General features: G+C 42.2%; 1 protein-coding gene across 1 annotated transcript in view; it reads left to right on the top strand.

The window, feature by feature from the left end:
* Positions 1-18,257, top strand: part of LOC126334595 (probable aconitate hydratase, mitochondrial) — an 89,014-nt gene that overhangs the window by 24,601 nt on the left and 46,156 nt on the right. Inside the window, exons 6-7 of the mRNA XM_049996987.1 lie at positions 89-239; positions 5,318-5,493. Of these exons, the coding sequence (XP_049852944.1) occupies positions 89-239; positions 5,318-5,493 (327 nt within the window). The remainder of the gene's footprint in view (positions 1-88; positions 240-5,317; positions 5,494-18,257) is intronic.

Raw genomic sequence — 18,257 nt, forward strand, 5'->3', positions numbered from 1 at the left:
GGGCCTTTCTATTGGAAAATTTTCTGTATTGAGTCATTTTATATGCTGCCAGATGTTGCAGAATTCTACATTGGTATGTCATTTGCAGGTAATTGGAGTAAAGCTGACCGGCAAGTTGAAGGGATGGACGTCACCCAAAGATATCATTTTGAAAGTTGCTGGAATACTCACTGTGAAAGGAGGCACTGGTGCTATTGTGGAGTACCATGGTCCTGGAGTGGACTCAATTTCGTGCACTGGTGAGTAGTGTGTATTCCGCAACAGATAACACATCTAAATGTATCTATATATGGGAGCCTTACTTGCCACAAATAGTAACTGCGAACACTATTACTCCTCTACCAATGGCACATTTGTGGCTTAGTTCGAGAGAACATTAGATGGAACACAGTATGTTTGCATTTGAGTAGTGTCATTGATAGGTTAGATTGAAACTACTGATCTTTCAAAAATTGCTCTTGGTGAGCAGTCATGAAAGTTGAGCATTCATGGGTAGATGTCAAGTAGGGACACACATTTTACTAAAAACAATTTACACACTACACTTGTGCAAGATATTGGTTTCTTGACATGAGTCATTGTGTGAAGTATGGGGCAGCCAATAATGAGCTCTTCAGCAGATTAAGACATGGCATTGTGCTGTCATAACATTCTGCCCACTCAGCTTAATAATTTTATACAATTAATGATAATAATTAAGAAAAGTAATTGTTAATTGATGCAGTATTTTATTGCAATAAGAAGGATGAAAATTAAGTATCAGATTGTGTATATTTGACATACTTGTGTTTTAATGAAGTGAGCCTATCAGAATTTATTCATTGGAGGGTGAAATGCAAGGAGGCAAGATATAGCTTTCAGGGGTAGATAGGACGAGTGCAACCCCCCCCCCCCCCCTCCCAAATCTCCTCCGTCCAATATTATGAGTCAACAGAGCAGACCAATCCAGCATGGTCTGGAAAGTGGAGGAGCAGGCAGAGTGATGCTGAAAAGCAACCCCAAGTAAAAGTTAATAGGTGGTTTCCAGGGTTGGACACCTCTTCACCTTGAATCCTGTGAATAAGCCCATAAGTGGACTCAGTCAAAGAGAAAAATAGTGTCCCTCAATTTTGTTGTTGTGGACAGTAGAGAATCTGCAACTTTCATTAAAGTAACATTTAGAGTTTGTCTCCATGTAAGTCAATCAGAGAGAGTGATATAGTTGCAGTTGCAATTAATATTTGGTAGGCTGTTGTGTCTGATGTCACTGCCACCAAGAATCCTGAGCAATGGGGGCAATATGCCATTGTTAAGAGAGACATGCCTCAGAGGTTGAAATGGGCGAATGTGCGTGAAGTGTCTTCTGCTTTAATTGCACAGTAAGCTTTGCTAATGCTAATACTGGGCTAATAATGTTTTCTAGGTAAGGCAACACAAGCATTGAACTTTATGAAGTGTTTTAAGTATATTTGTGCTGGTGACAACCTGCTGAGGCCTAAACGCAAGTGGTTATGAGTATAGTTGAATGTCATGTTTGGCGCATTACTCCAGAGTGTGAAGATAAGTTAGATGTGGTGTACTATTGAGCTGCTTTCTACTCAAGTGTTGTGATATTGTCATCACTGATGACCTTTTGGTCGTGATTGGTAATTTAGTCAAAGTTTGTTGATTTGGACAATCTCTGATGAATTATATCTGGCTCTTCCTAACTATGCTGGTGAGTTGTGATATGTTCTGTGTGGCAGAAAACATAGTTAGGCATAATTCACATGCACTGGAGATAATGTCAGGTGAATTTGACAGATTAGGTAAATGCAACTGGTTTTCCGAGGTCACAGTACTGGCAGATAGATCATAGTGTCACACTGCCCCATAAACTGCTGCTTACTGTAACGGTGCATTATGTCCAATAGTATGTTGTCAATTAAGGTATGATGATCTAGTTTCTCTTTGAGTTGACTAATGTATTTTTGTTGTGTTCGTCAGCAACACAGTTGTTAAATTTAGAGTAAGAATTAATGTGGCCACCAGAGTGTATTATAAATGTTAAAATATGTATGGCATTTCTTTGCATTGTTGTGATCTTCAGTTCTGAGATTGGTTTGATGCAGCTCTCCATGCTACTCTATCCTGTGCAAGCCTCTTCATCTCCCAGTACCAACTGCAGCCTACATCCTTCTGAATCAGCTTAGTGTATTCATCTCTTGGTCTCCCCCTACGATTTTTACCTTCAACGCTGCCCTCCAGTACAAAATTGGTGATGCCTTGATGCCACAGAACATGTCCTACCAACCGATCCCTTCTTCTAGTCAAGTTGTGCCACAAACTCCTCTACTCCCCAATTCTTTTCAATACCTCCTCATTAGTTATGTGATCTACCCATCTAATCTTCAGCATTTTTCTGTAACACCACATTTCGAAAGGTTCTGTTCTCTTCTTGTCTAAACTATTTATCGTCCATGTTTCACTTCCATACATGGCTACACTCCATACAAATACTTTCAGAAACAACTTCCTGACACTTAAATCAATACTCGATGTTAACAAATTTCTCTTCTTCAGAAATGCTTTCCTTGCCATTGCCAGTCTACATTTTATATCCTCTCTACTTCGACCATCATCAGTTATTTTGCTCCCCAAATAGCAAAACTCCTTTACTGCTTTAAGTATCTAATTCCCGCAGCATCACCTGACTTAATTCGACTACATTCCATTATCCTCGTTTTGCTTTTGTTGATGTTCATCTTATATTCTCCTTTCAAGGCACTATCCATTCCATTCAACTGCTCTTCTAAGTCCTTTGCTGTCTCTGACAGAATTACAATGTCATCGGCGAACCTCAAAGTTTTTATTTCTTTTCGATGGATTTTAATACCTACTCTGAATTTTTCTTTTGTTTTCTTTACTGCTTGCTCAATATACAGATTTAATAACATCGGGGAGAGGCCACAACCCTGTCTCACTCCTTTCCCAACCACTCCTTCCCTTTCATGCCCCTTGACTCTTATAACTGCCATCTGCTTTCTGTACAAATTGTAAATAGCCTTTCGCTCCCTGTATTTTACCCCTGCCACCTTCAGAATTTGAAAGAGAGTATTCCAGTCAACATTGTCAAAAGCTTTCTCTAAGTCTACAAATGCTAGAAACGTAAGTTTGTCTTTCCTTAATCTAGCTTCTAAGATAAGTCGTAGGGTCAGTATTGCCTCATGTGTTCCAACATTTCTACCGAATCCAAACTGATCTTCCCCAAGGTCGGTTCCTACCATATTTTTCTATTCGCCTGTAAAAAATTCGCATTAGTATTTTGCAGCTGTGACTTATTAAACTGATAATTCGGTAGTTGTCACATCTGTCAACACCTGCTTTCTTTGGGATTGGAATTATTATATTCTTCTTCAAGTCCAAGGGAATTTTGCCTGTCTCATAAATCTTGCTCCCTGATGGTAGAGTTTTGTCAGGACTGGCTCTCCCAAGGCTGTCAATAGTTCCAATGGAATGTTGTCTACTCCGGGGGCCTTGTTTCGACTTAGATCTTTCAGTGCTCTGTCAAACTCTTCACGCAGTATCGTATCTCCCATTTCATCTTCATCTACATCCTCTTCCATTTCCATAATATTGTCCTCAAGTACATCGCCCTTGTATAGACCCTCTATATACTCCTTCCACCTTTCTGCTTTCCCTTCTTTGCTTAGAACTGGGTTTCCATCTTTGCTCTTGATATTCATGCAAGTGGTTCTCTTTTCTCCATAGGTCTCTTTAATTTTCATGTAGGCAGTATCTATCTTACCTCTCATGAGATAAGCCTCTACATCCTTACATTTGTCCTCTAGCCTTCCCTGCTTAGCCATTTTGCTCTTCTGGTCGATCTACCGAGCGAGTTAGCGCAGTGGTTAGCACACTGGACTCGCATTCGGGAGGACGACGGTTCAATTCTGACTCCGGCCATCCTTATTTAGGTTTTCCGTGATTTCCCTAAATTGCTTCATGCAAATGCCGGGATGGTTCATTTGAAAGGGCACGGCCAATTTCCTTCCCAATCCTTCCCTAACTCGAGCTTGCGCTCAGTCTCTAATGACCTCGTTGTTGACGGGACGTTAAACACTAACCACCACCACCTGTCGATCTCATTTTTGAGACGTTTGTATTCCTTTTTGCCAGCTTGCTGCATTTTTGTATTTTCTCCTTTCATCAATTGAATTCAGTATCTCTTCTGTTACCCAAGGATTTCTACTAGCCCTCGTCTTTTTACCTACTTGATCCTCTGCTGCCTTCACTATTTCATTCCTCAAAGCTACCCATTCTTCTTCTACTGTATTTCTTTCCCCTATTCCTGTCAATTGCTCCCTTATGCTCTCCCTGGTGTTGTACTAAATACAATACTATAATTTTGGTAGCAGTCAGTTCTGGGTATAGCGTAATGTGTAGCTTAGGTAATAAGAGGACAATTTTATCATGAGCAAATGAATTTAAAAAAAAAAAAAAATCCAAAGTAAGATTTCTCTGGACTCTTGACTGCTGCCATAAATATGAAGCTATACAATTATTACTTATGTTACCAACTTATATTTGTTACTACAATCAAGAGTGTATCTTCTTGTTGTTGTTGCCCACCAAGAATAAGGTATTACTCTTAAATATCAATCATAGCTCGTGACTGCTATTACATGGCTCTTAGGGAAGGATTTCCAGTTCCTGCATTGACTGTTGCACTGCTTAATGTCACTTCACACTATGAGAAATTAGTGGAAATAGTTATGTACACAAATGTGGTGGCAAGCTTGTGACTAGCAGCACTAAGAAACAAGTAAAGATAGAGTGAAAGAGGTAATTCTGGACATCTGCTCATAGAGAAATTCAGGTTCTCTTCTTGGCATTGATCTCTGCTGTTTTGGATCTAGCATTCTCTTTTTAATTGACTGCATTGGTATTTCTTTTTGCCTTGCCTTATTGATCATTGATTATTCCCATATGTACTAAGTTTTTTTTCCTTTTAAAAAGCATGGACAAGAAATTTTTTTTTTTTGGCTAAATGGTATGAATACAAAAATTTGGTCCCTAGTATCCTAAACTTCAAAACTGTGCTATTGACTGAGTATTGATATGTAGTTCAGCTCCATTATTCACCTACAGCTTCCATCATGTCATCTCTCTTTGCAATTTTTCGCACTATTCAAAGAATATTGGGTTTGAAAAATATTTTCATTTCTCTGTTACAGTTTGGCATGTTACCAGTGTCCCATCGGCCCTTCTTCCTCACCTCCTCTCTAGGCTAACTGTTCAAGAATTTTTTTCACTTGTAAATCTTGATACACTAATTACAAGTATTACATTGTTTCAGGTATGGCCACTATTTGTAACATGGGTGCTGAGATTGGTGCAACCACTTCAATTTTCCCATACAATCGGCGTATGAGAAACTATTTGGTAGCCACAAACAGAGAGGAAATTGCTGAGGAGGCAGACAAACATGTTGAGTCACTTTTCTCAGCAGATCCAGGAGCAACTTATGATCAGGTATAACGCCCTGTCAGAGACGACAAAGGACTTGGAAGAGCAGTTGAACGGAATGGACAGTGTCTTGAAAGGAGGATATAAGATGAACATTAACAAAAGCAAAACGAGGATAATGGAATGTAGTCAAATTAAATTGTGTGATGCTGAGGGAATTAGATTAGGAAATGAGACACTTAAAGTAGTAAAGGAGTTTTGCTATTTAGGAAGTAAAATCACTGATGATGGTTGAAGTAGAGAGGATATAAAATGTAGACTGGCAATGGCAAGGAAAGCGTTTCTGAAGAAGAGAAATTTGTTAACATGGAATATAGATTTATGTATCAGGAAGTCGTTTCTGAAAGTATTTGTTTGGAGTGTAGCCATGTATGGAAGTGAAACATGGACGATAACTAGTTTGGACAAGAAGAGAATAGAAGCTTTCGAAATGTGGTGCTACAGAAGAATACTGAAGATAAGGTGGATAGATCACGTAACTAATGAGGAGGTATTGAATAGGATTGGGGAGAAGAGAAGTTTGTGGCACAACTTGACTAGAAGAAGGGATCGGTTGGTAGGACATGTTTTGAGGCATCAAGGGATCACAAATTTAGAATTAGAGGGCAGCGTGGAGGGTAAAAATCGTAGAGGGAGACCGAGAGATGAGTACACTAAGCAAATTGAGAAGGATATAGGTTGCAGTAGGTACTGGGAGATGAAGCAGCTTGCACAGGATAGAATAGCATGGAGAGCTGCATCAAACCAGTCTCAGGACTGAAGACAACAACAACAACGACCTCTTCCTAACCTTCCTAACGTGTCCTTTCCCTTCTTTCTCCTCTCTCTCTCAAAACACACACACACACACACACACACACACACACACACACTCTCTTACAGCATTGCCTGTCGGTGGTGTTGTGGAGGGCTTCCAACAATGAAGTTTGTGTTTATAAATTGTATTAAACTAAGAAATTAGCAGACCTTCATCACTACTTTGAGCTTCCCTGCCTTGCTACTTTTCATCAGATGTGAGGGGTCAGGGTTGTCCGAGCATTGTTGACCCTGTTACATGTCAAGATGATGGTGCAGGTTTTTTGGCTTGGGAGCAGTATGAAGAACCAGTTCCTCGGCCACTATGGAATCGTAAAGGCAATAGTAAGAACAGCTTGCTTATTTAGCAGACTTCATATAATCAGTGTAGTCAGTGTTGTAGTGGCTTGTGATAACACTGGGCAGTGCCACTTGCCCATAGAAGTACGTGACAATATGAGATGCGTGTGAGGATGACAGGCTGGAAAGGTGGCCACAGCAAAGGAGTGGTGTCAACACTTCAGCTGGCTGGCACACAGCCGTGTCGGGACTGTAGGCATCAGACATGCAGTGGCAGCACACTTGTGTGTACAGACCAGCCATGCCATTAGGTGTGAATGCGGCATCCAGACAGCAGCTCACCAGGAATCAGGTGCAGGAGGACCTCTTGGAGGTACCCAGGAGTTATTCAGTATCAGCGTGCACTGATTAGCAGTTAGTAGGTGCCAGTTCAGCACCCAAAAGCATCAGGACTAGGTATGGCTCTCTGTAGATCAGTGATTAGCAGAGGCAAGGCTACTTGTAGATTAGGCCGGATAAAGCACGTTGGGTTGATGGCTGGCTTGATGGCGTTCTGGATGTGGACAGTACTAAACAGCCACTGTATGGCAGAAGTGGCTACTATTTGTACTCACTCATCACGGTCTTATTTTGCCAGAGCATCGGTTCCAGTCACATAAGGGGCCCAGAGAGCAAGTGTCAGAGCTTCTTAGCATGTGGTAACCCTGACTGCCACAGTCCCAGAGGAGAAGTTGTCACCATGCCAGCTAGCAAATTTCTGTCTCTGGCAGTGGAATTTGGAAGGCAGCCTGCTGGCTCACTTGGCTGCAGGGTGGTGCAGTTGGCTTTGGAAGGTGGTGCTGCAATGCTGGGTCAGATACATTATTTTCATGCCTTGAGTGTAACAAAACAGTTTGCTCCTGTGGTTACAACACTGTTCTACAGCGGCTTCCATCTATGTCGGTGACTTAAGTGGGTTGTGTTGCATGTAACTGTAGTGAAAGTTCGCATGTGAGGCAAATACTCCACTTCCACATATTTACAGATATGCTTGTGACAAGAACATATCTAAAACACAAATAAAAAAAAGTGTACTCATTGTAACCAACCAATGTGAAATGAAATGAATATTGAAACATTAATATTTTCAGTGGTGGAGATATGCTTTTTCTTTTATTTGCATCTTTTTACACGAGATGTTCATATAATCAGTGCCTTTATACTCCTTAGAATTTCACCGTGGCCTGCAGCTACTCTCGCCCACTTGAAATTTGATACATTATTTATTCTTATTTGAGCAGCACAGCTAATTTTTTACCTGATGTTTCAGTTAATTTAGTGTGTTGATAGTGAGTGGTGCCCTGTTGGCAAACAAGCTGCATTGCCTCCTGACTGCTTGCCATTTGTTTTTGTTGTGGTTGTTGTTTAGTTGTTGAACATAAATTTCAGATTGGTGTAGTGAATTGTGGGCAGTCTATCTGTTTCCATGAGTGGAATCTGGTAGTGGTGCTTCTCCTGTAATCTAATTACTCATGGTACACACTTCACATGACAACATGTGAAAAGCTCAGTGCCTTCATAACCTTGTAGATTGTGTTACATGCACTGAGCATCCATGATCTGGTGGTAATCAGATATATTTGTCACACTTCTCACCCATATTTTGCTTGATTGTAGTGACTGTCAGTGTAAGATGATGACACCTGTGATACGGCACGCTTCACTAACCTGCTAACCACTGCAATAGAGTGCTGTCTATCCAACACAACAGTTACATAAATTTAAATTACTCATGTGTTTATCCACAAAGGCAATTATATGATAATCTGTGGTGATGGTGGTGGCGGCGGCAGCGGCGGTGTGGTTCAACTGAATTAAGTTTTGCTGCAGGTGTTGGAAACTATTATTTCCTCATTCAGTGTATATGAGGTGGTTCTGCCGTGTATCAAGTAGCTAGAGAAATGAAAATGAAATGTCGTGTGACGAGGGCCTCCCATCAGGTAGACCGTTCGCCTGGTGCAAGGCTTTCGATTTGACGCCACTTCGGCGACTTGCGCATCGATTGGGATGAAATGATGATGATTAGGACAACACAACACCCAGTCCCTGTGCGGAGAATATCTCCGACCCAGCCGGGAATCGAACCCGGGCCCTTTGGATTGACAGTCTGTCGTGCTGACCACTCAGCTACCGGGGGCGGACAGCTAGAGAAATAATGTCAGCCCGTTATGTGGAAAAAGCAAACTACTCTTTGATCACATTCTTCTTCTTTTTTTTCTCTCATAAAGAAATAAAGGATAATATTTAAGGATTTTTCTTTTCTCTGTTATTGTCTTTGTCATCAGTTGAATAAAACAACTTTTCAATATATATATATATATATATATATATATATATATATATATATATATATATATATATATATATATAAAAAACAAAGATTCCAAGACTTACCAAGCGGGAAAGCGCCGGCAGACAGGCACAATGAACAAAACACACACACAGAATTAAGGATGTGGGTTTTAAGGGAGAGAGTAAGGAGTCATTCCAATCCCGGGAGCAGAAAGACAAAGACTTCCCTTAGGGGGAAAACAGGACAGGTGTACACTCGCGCGCGCGCGCACACACACACACACACACACACACACACACACACACACACACACACACATATCCATCCGCACATACACAGACACAAGCAGACATATTTAAAGGAAAAGAGTATGGGCAGAGATGTCAGTCGAGGCGGAAGTACAGAGGCAAAGAAGTTGTTGAAAGACAGGTGCGGTATGAGCGGCGGCAACTTGAAATTAGCGGAGGTTGAGGCCTGGCGGATATCGAGAAGAGAGGATATACTGAAGGGCGAGTTCCCATCTCCGGAGTTCGGATATGTTGGTGTTGGTGGGAAGTATCCAGATAACTCGGACGGTGTAACACTGTGCCAAGATGTGTTGGCCGTGCACCAAGGCATGTTTAGTCACAGGGTGATCCTCATTACCAACAAACACTGTCTGCCTGTGTCCATTCATGCGAATGGACAGTTTGTTGCTGGTCATTCCCACATAGAAACCATCACAGTGCAGGCAGGTCAGTTGGTAAATCACATGGGTGCTTTCACATGTGGCTCTCCCTTTGATCGTGTACACCTTCCGGGTTACAGGACTGGAGAAGGTGGTGGTGGGAGGGTGCATAGGACAGGTTTTACACCGGGGGGCGGTTGCAAGGGTAGGAGCCAGAGGGTAGGGAAGGTGGTTTGGGGATTTCATAGGGATGAACCAAGAGGTTACGAAGGTTAGGTGGACGGCGGAAAGACACTCTTGGTGGAGTGGGGAGGATTTCATGAAGGATGGATCTCATTTCGGGGCAGGATTTTAGGAAGTCGTATCCCTGCTGGAGAGCCACATTCACAGTCTGATCCAGTCCCGGGAAGTATCCTGTCACAAGTGGGGCACTTTTGGGGTTCTTCTGTGAGAGGTTCGGGGTTTGAGGGGATGAGGAAGTGGCTCTGGTTATCTGCTTCTAAACCAGGTCGGGAGGGTAGTTGCGGGATGCGAAAGCTGTTTTCAGGTTGTTGGTGTAATGGTAGAGGGATTCAGGACTGGAGCATATTCGTTTGCCACGAAGGCTTAGGCTGTAGGGAAGGGACCGTTTGATATGGAATGGGTGGCAGCTGTCATAATGGAGGTACTGTTACTTGTTGGTGGGTTTGATGTGGACGGATGTGTGAAGCTGGCCATTGGACAGATGGAGGTCAACGTCTAGGAAAGTGGCATGGGATTTGGAGTAGGACCAGGTGAATCTGATGGAACCAAAGGAGTTGAGGTTGGAGAGGAAATTCTGGAGTTGTTCTTCACTGTGAGTCCAGATCATGAAGATGTCATCAATAAACCTGTACCAAATTTTGGGTTGGCAGGCTTGGGTAACCAAGAAGGCTTCCTCTAAGCGACACATTAATAGGTTGGCATACGAGGGGGGCCATCCTGGTACCCATGGCTGTTCCCTTTAATTGTTGGTATGTGTGGCCTTCAAAAGTGAAGAAGTTGTGGGTCAGGATGAAGCTGGCTAAGGTGACGAGGAAAGAGGTTTTAGGTAGGGTGGCAGGTGATCGGCGTGAAAGGAAGTGTTTCATTGCAGCGAGGCCCTGGACGTACGGGATATTTATGTATAAGGAAGTGGCATCAATGGTTACAAGGATGGTTTCTGAGGGTAACATACTGGGTACGGATTCCAGACGTTCGAGAAAGTGGTTTTTGTCTTTGATGAAGGATGGGAGACTGCATGTAATGGGTTGTAAGTGTTGATCTACATAGGCAGAGATACGTTCTGTGGGGGCTTGGTAACCAGCTACAATGGGGCGGCCAGGATGTTTGGGTTTGTGAATTTTAGGAAGTAGGTAGAAGGTAGGAGTGCGAGGTGTCGGTGGGGTCAGGAGTTTGATGGAGTCAGGTGAAAGGTTTTGTAGGGGGCTTAAGGTTCTGAGGATTCCTTGAAGCTCCGCCTGGACATCAGGAATGGGATTACCTTGGCAAACTTTGTATGTAGAGTCGTCTGAAAGCTGACGCAGTCCCTCAGCCACATACTCCCGACGATCAAGTACCACGGTCGTGGAACCCTTGTCAGCCGGAAGAATGATGGTGGATCGGTCAGCTTTCAGATCACGGATAGCCTGGGCTTCGGCTGTGGTGATGTTGGGAGTAGGATTAAGGTTTTTCAAGAAAGATTGAGAGGCAAGGCTGGAAGTGAGAAATTCCTGGAAGGTTTGGAGAGGGTGATTTTGAGGAAGAGGAGGTGGGTCCCGCTGTGATGGAGGACGGAACTGTTGCAGGCAGAGTTCAATTTGGATAGTGTCTTGGGGAGTTGGATCATTAGGAGTGGGATCAGTATTATTTTTCTTTGTGGCAAAGTGATATTTCCAGCAGAGACTACGAGTGTAGGACAGTAAATCTTTGACAAGGGCAGTTTGGTTGAACCTGGTAGTGGGGCTGAAGGTGAGGCCTTTGGATAGGACAGAGGTTTCAGATTGGGAGAGGGGTTTGGAGGAAAGGTTAACTACTGAATTGGGGTGTTGTGGTTCTAGAGTGTGTTACTAGAATTTTGAGGTGTTGGGGGGAGTGGATCTGGAAGTGGGAGATTGAGTAGATGGGAGAGACTGGGTCTGTGTGCAATGAGAGGAGGTTGAGGTTTGTTGGAAAGGATGTGGAGGGTGAGTGAGTTGCCTTTCCCGAGGTGGGAAACCAGGAGATTGGATAGTTTTTTGAGGTGGAGGGTGGCGTGCTGTTCTAATTTGCGGTTGGCCTGTAGGAGGATGCTATGTACAGCTGGTGTGGATGTGGGAGAGGAAAGATTGAGGACTTTGATTTGGGATAGGAGTTGACGGGTGTGTTCATTGGCCGAGTCGATGTATAGGTGAAGGATTAGGCGGGTGGGGCTGTGGATTGTGCTGTTTGGTACTGGTATAAGGACTGATGGAAAGAAGGATTGCAGCCAGAAATGGGAACTTTAAGTGTGAGGCCTTTGGGGGTAATGCCAAATGTCAGACAAGCCTGAGTAAATAAAATATGGGAGCGTAATCTGGCTAGGGTGAAGGCATGTTTGCGGAGGGAATGTAAATAAAATTTAATGGGGTCGTTGTAGGGATGGTGTGAGGTTGACATGGTATTAGAAGGTGGAAAGGGTAATATGAGGTTAAAGTGAAAGTAAATAGAAATTTATATAGGGAGGGATAAAGGTGTGAAAAAAGTCGAAAAAGTGTTGGTTTGAGATGAGCTATGTTGATCCTGTGCTGAACTTAGGTTGGTGAACAACAATGGGTGCAAAGGTTAGGTAGTTATGTTGTCTCCAGATCACGTTAAAGGGTGGGGAAATACAAGAAAATTTCGAAAAAAATTTCTCGAAAAAAGTTTCAAAAGAAAAAAAAAATCGAAAGAAGTTTCGAAAAAAAAATTTCCGAAAAAATAAAATTCGAAAAAAATTTTCGAATAAAATCTCGAAAAATATGTATGTAAATGTATTCAAAGGACTGGTTGTGTACTGGCAGGTTATGAGAATGAGGTTAACAATTGTTTGATGAAGAAATAATAATGTGTAAGCCTGTGGGAAGCTGCTAAAAATGATCGGTTATGTGGGAAAAATGGGAATGGAAATAAAACGAAAGTTGTTGGAAATAACTGAGATGGTTGTTTAATGGGTGAAAGGAACTGAAGCTGTGAAATAGTATTCACGAGTTTACACGAAATGTTTGTAAACTTGGAACAGTGGATTTTATAGCAGCGGTTATGTTGAAAGCGGTAAAAATTTTTAGGTTATGGTTTGGAAGTAAATTACATATTATTGAGTATAATTAGGCAGGATAAAATGTATGGTAGATTACGGAAAAAGGGAAGATGAATGCAAAGTGAAACTACTTGTACAAACAAAAAGAGAAAGTAAGATGATAGAGAAGATTTCGAAATGCAACAGAGACAATAACAAACGTAATTGTTGGGTTCAAATTAATGATGATGTAAATAAAATGGAAAGAAACTTCCACATGGGAAAAATATATTACAAACAAAGATTCCAAGACTTACCAAGCGGGAAAGCGCCGGTAGGTAGGCACAATAAATAAAGCACACAAACACACACACAGAATTACTAGCTTTTGCAACCGATGGTTGCTTCTTCAGGAAAGAGGGAAGGAGAGGGAAAGACGAAAGGATGCCCCGAAATGAGATCCATCCTTCATGAAATCCTCCCCACTCCACCAAGAGTGTCTTTCCGCCGTCCACCTAACCTTCGTAACCTCTTGGTTCATCCCTATGAAATCCCCAAACCACCTTCCCTACCCTCTGGCTCCTACCCTTGCAACCGCCCCCCGGTGTAAAACCTGTCCTATGCACCCTCCCACCACCACCTTCTCCAGTCCTGTAACCCGGAAGGTGTACACGATCAAAGGGAGAGCCACATGTGAAAGCACCCATGTGATTTACCAACTGACCTGCCTGCACTGTGATGGTTTCTATGTGGGAATGACCAGCAACAAACTGTCCATTCGCATGAATGGACACAGGCAGACAGTGTTTGTTGGTAATGAGGATCACCCTGTGACTAAACATGCCTTGGTGCACGGCCAACACATCTTGGCACAGTGTTACACCGTCCGAGTTATCTGGATACTTCCCACCAACACCAACATATCCGAACTCCGGAGATGGGAACTCGCCCTTCAGTATATCCTCTCTTCTCGATATCCGCCAGGCCTCAACCTCCGCTAATTTCAAGTTGCCGCCGCTCATACCGCACCTGTCTTTCAACAACTTCTTTGCCTCTGTACTTCCGCCTCGACTGACATCTCTGCCCATACTCTTTTCCTTTAAATATGTCTGCTTGTGTCTGTGTATGTGCGGATGGATGTGTGTGTGTGTGTGTGTGTGTGTGTGTGTGTGTGTGTGTGTGTGTGTGTGTGTGTGTGTGTGTGTGTGTGTGTGTGTGTGTGTGAGCGGGCGCGCGCGCGCGCGCGCGAGAGAGAGTGTACACCTGTCCTTTTTTCCCCCTAAGGGAAGTCTTTCTGCTTCCGGGATTGGAATGACTCCTTACTCTCTCCCTTAATACCTACATCCTTTCGTCTTTCCCTCTCCTTCCCTCTTTCCTGAAGAAGCAACCATCGGTTGCGAAAGCTAGTAATTCTGTGTGTGTGTTTTGTTCATTGTGCCTGTCTGCCGGTGCTTTCCCGCTTGGTAAGTCTTGGAATCTTTGTTTTTAATATATTTTTCCCATGTGGAAGTTTCTTTCTATTTTTTATATATACCTGCATCATACTATCACTTCTTTGGTGTATGGAGCTGCACACCTACTTAAGGGGAAAAAATTTGGTCCCAGAGACTCATTAAAAGTGGGTTTTACTGTAAATGGAAATGCTTTTCTTAGCAGTTGGTACTGCCAACCTTGCTTGACACTTAATTAAATACAAATACATCACATTTTCAAATATTTAAGAAAGAGAGCAACAAAAAATAAGAAACCACACATCTCAGCATAAAATACCCATTTTATGACATAAAACTGACAGTTTTGGTTTTCCCAAGTGCTTCATCTGCTATATGATCTTCAGTTGAAATATGCTGAATGTTTTAACTGTCCTTCAATAACTTTTTTTAGTAAAAAAAGTGCCTTGTCTTTATGTATTTTGTGTAACAACGGATTTCAGTTTTTGAGTCTCAATATTACCATATTATCAACCTTGACAACTAGAACGTCAGTCAGTTATCTCATTCCCCCTAAAAAGTCTACACAGATAAATTATTTTGTTATCAACTTTTGTTGCACTTACCATCTCTGTTTTGGTTATAGATTGGCAGTCATTGCCTTTCTTTGACTGTTAGGAGATAGCTCCATCTTTAAGTGTAATAAGGACACTAGATGTTTTGTTGCACCTCCAGAGTCTGTGTCACTGTGGCAATCTAATATGCTAATGCACAAATCAGGATGATGGATGACATTAAAGTCATATGTATCTGCTACATTGCTTCACTACATCTTTTGTTGATATTGTATGTGTATTACATACAAAGCTAAGAGCATTGTATGTGTATTACTTACAATGCACTTAGCTTTTCACTCATATTAACTCATTCATAATGTTTTAGCACTAATCTGTCTGTCATATTACCCTGTCTTCTACCTTTAAGCTCTCGGGTTTCCAAATCTCGTCCAGTGCTGTCCTCAACAATCGGTCTTTCCTTCTTATCCTGTCCAGTAATTGTCCCCTGACCCAGGGTTCTGGGAGACTTTTCCAAACACTACCCCTTTTCCTAACCCTCTCCAGTTCTTTTCCTTCACTGCTCTTCCTTACCCTACAACCCTTGTGCTGGAAGAAGAAGCTATTGGCTCTGAAAGCTTGCATATCTAAAACCTTTCTTTATAGAGGATGGAGTATGATAAGTCACCTTATTGAATTTTGATCCTACAAGTATACTATTATGGCAATAGCTTTCAAATTGTGCGCTCAACTTCATGCAGTTCATGGAAATCACACCAGATGTCGTAACAAGTTCATCGCTTCCATTGTGAGACCACCATTTTCAGTTTTCCACAATGGTGGACGAAGGACGGTTGACCGTCGAGCAAAAGACAAAGATTGTGTTACTATACACGGTGACAAACTGTGTTACATTGACGCAGAGAAGGTTTTGTGCTCACTTCAGCACATGGTGGGCTCCCAGCCCACAGACAATACCCAGATTACATAAAAAATTTGAAGGTACTGGAACTGTTTCATAGTGTCAGCAGCCACGTGTACGTACCGGATGTTCGCTGCAAAACATTGAAGCAGTTCGAGAGGCTTTGACTTGTAGTCCAAGTAAATCAACAAGAAGAGCCAGTGCCAAATTTGGAATTTCACGCCAATCTGTACAAAGAATTATTCAATGTGATGTTCGCTTGTATCCATGCAAGATGAGTGTGGCGCATAAGCTTACTGCGAGAGATGAGGAGCAGAGACTGCAGTTTGCAAGGTGGCAAGAGGCAATGCTATGCAACACATGGTTTTCTGATGAAGCTTATTTTTACGTGAACAGTTTTGTGAACAAACAGAACGTTCTATTCTGGGCATGTGAACCTCTGTGAATAATCCACACGAAAGACACCTATGGGTAGAAAGTGTGCGTGTGGAATCATCGGTCCATTTTTCTTTGATGATACAGCAACTGCTGAATGCTATTTATACATACTGCGAAACCAGTTCTTTTCTCAGCTCATGGCCTCATGTCTTCCATTGCAGACACAATGGTTCATGCAGGATGGAGCACGCGTGCTTACTGCCAACGTTGGGCTTAATTTCCTACACAAAAGACTTGGCCTTAGTGTATTTTCAAACAGATTTCCAGAATGTTATGCAGGAGGAGGAATGTGGCTGCCACACAGCCTGGACATTAACCCAAGTGACTTCTTCCCTTGGGGGTTCCTTAACGAGAATGTGTACTACAGATAACCCCAAAATGCAGTGCAATTTAGGGCCATCATTGTGGAGTATGCCGCACCATTCCAGAAGATTTGTGTTGGAGAGCCATCACAAATGCAAGTGTGCAACTTGAAGATGTTGTAAACCAAAACAGCAGTCATTGTTGTTGTTGTTGTGGTCTTCAGTCCTGAGACTGGTTTGATGCAGCTCTCCATGCTACTCTATCCTGTGCAAGCTTCTTCATCTCCCAGTACCTACTGCAACCTACATCCTTCTGAATCTGCTTAGTGTACTCATCTCTCGGTCTCCCTCTACGATTTTTACCCTCCACACTGCCCTCCAATGCTAAATTTGTGATCCCTTGATGCCTCAAAACATGTCTTACCAACCGATCCCTTCTTCTAGTCAAGTTGTGCCACAAACTTCTCTTCTCACCAATCCTATTCAATACCTCCTCATTAGTTACGTGATCTATCCACCTTATCTTCAGTATTCTTCTGTAGCACCACATTTCGAAAGCTTCTATTCTCTTCTTGTCCAAACTAGTTATCGTCCATGTTTCACTTCCATACATGGCTACACTCCAAACAAATATTTTCAGAAATGACTTCCTGACACTTAAATCTATATTCGATGTTAACAAATTTCTCTTCTTCAGAAACGCTTTCCTTGCCATTGCCAGTCTACATTTTATATCCTCTCTACTTCGACCATCATCAGTTATTTTACTTCCTAAATAGCAAAACTCCTTTACTACTTTAATTGTCTCACTTCCTAATCTAATTCCCTCAGCATCACCCGATTTAATTGGACTACATTCCATTATCCTCGTTTTGCTTTTGTTGATGTTCATCTTATATCCTCCTTTCAAGACACTGTCCATTCCGTTCAACTGCTCTTCTAAGTCCTTTGCCGTCTCTGACAGAATTACAATGTCATCGGCGAACCTCAAAGTTTTTACTTTGTCTCCATGAATTTTAATACCTACTCCAAATTTTTCTTTTGTTTCCTTGACTGCTTGCTCAATATACAGATTGAATAACATCGGGGAGAGGCTACAACCCTGTCTCACTCCTTTCCCAACCACTGCTTCCCTTTCATGCCCCTCGACTCTTATGACTGCCATCTGGTTTCTGTACAAATTGTAAATAGCCTTTCGCTCCCTGTATTTTACCCCTGCCACCTTCAGAATTTGAAAGAGAGTATTCCAGTCAACATTGTCAAAAGCTTTCTCTAAGTCTACAAATGCTAGAAACGTAAGTTTGTCTTTCCTTAATCTAGCTTCTAAGATAAGTCGTAGGGTCAGTATTGCCTCGCGTGTTCCAACATTTCTACAGAATCCAAACTGATGTTCCCCGAGATCGGCTTCTACTAGTTTTTCCATTCGTCTGTAAAGAATTCGCGTTAGTATTTTGCAGCTGTGACTTATTAAACTGATAGTTTGGTAATTTTCACATCTGTCAACACTTGCTTTCTTTGGGATTGGAATTATTATATTCTTCTTGAAGTCTGAGGGTATTTCGCCTGTCTCATACATCTTGCTCACCAGATGGTAGAGTTTTCTCAGGACTTGCTCTCCCAAGGCCGTCAGTAGTTCTAATGGAATGTTGTCTACTCCGGGGGCCTTGTTTCGACTCAGGTCTTTCAGTGCTCTGTCAAACTCTTCACGCAGTATTGTATCTCCCATTTCGTCTTCATCTACATCCTCTTCCATTTCCATAATATTGTCCTCAAGTACATCACCCTTGTATAAACCTTC

Source organism: Schistocerca gregaria, chromosome 2 (assembly GCF_023897955.1).
Source record: "Schistocerca gregaria isolate iqSchGreg1 chromosome 2, iqSchGreg1.2, whole genome shotgun sequence".
NCBI lineage: Eukaryota > Metazoa > Arthropoda > Insecta > Orthoptera > Acrididae > Schistocerca > Schistocerca gregaria.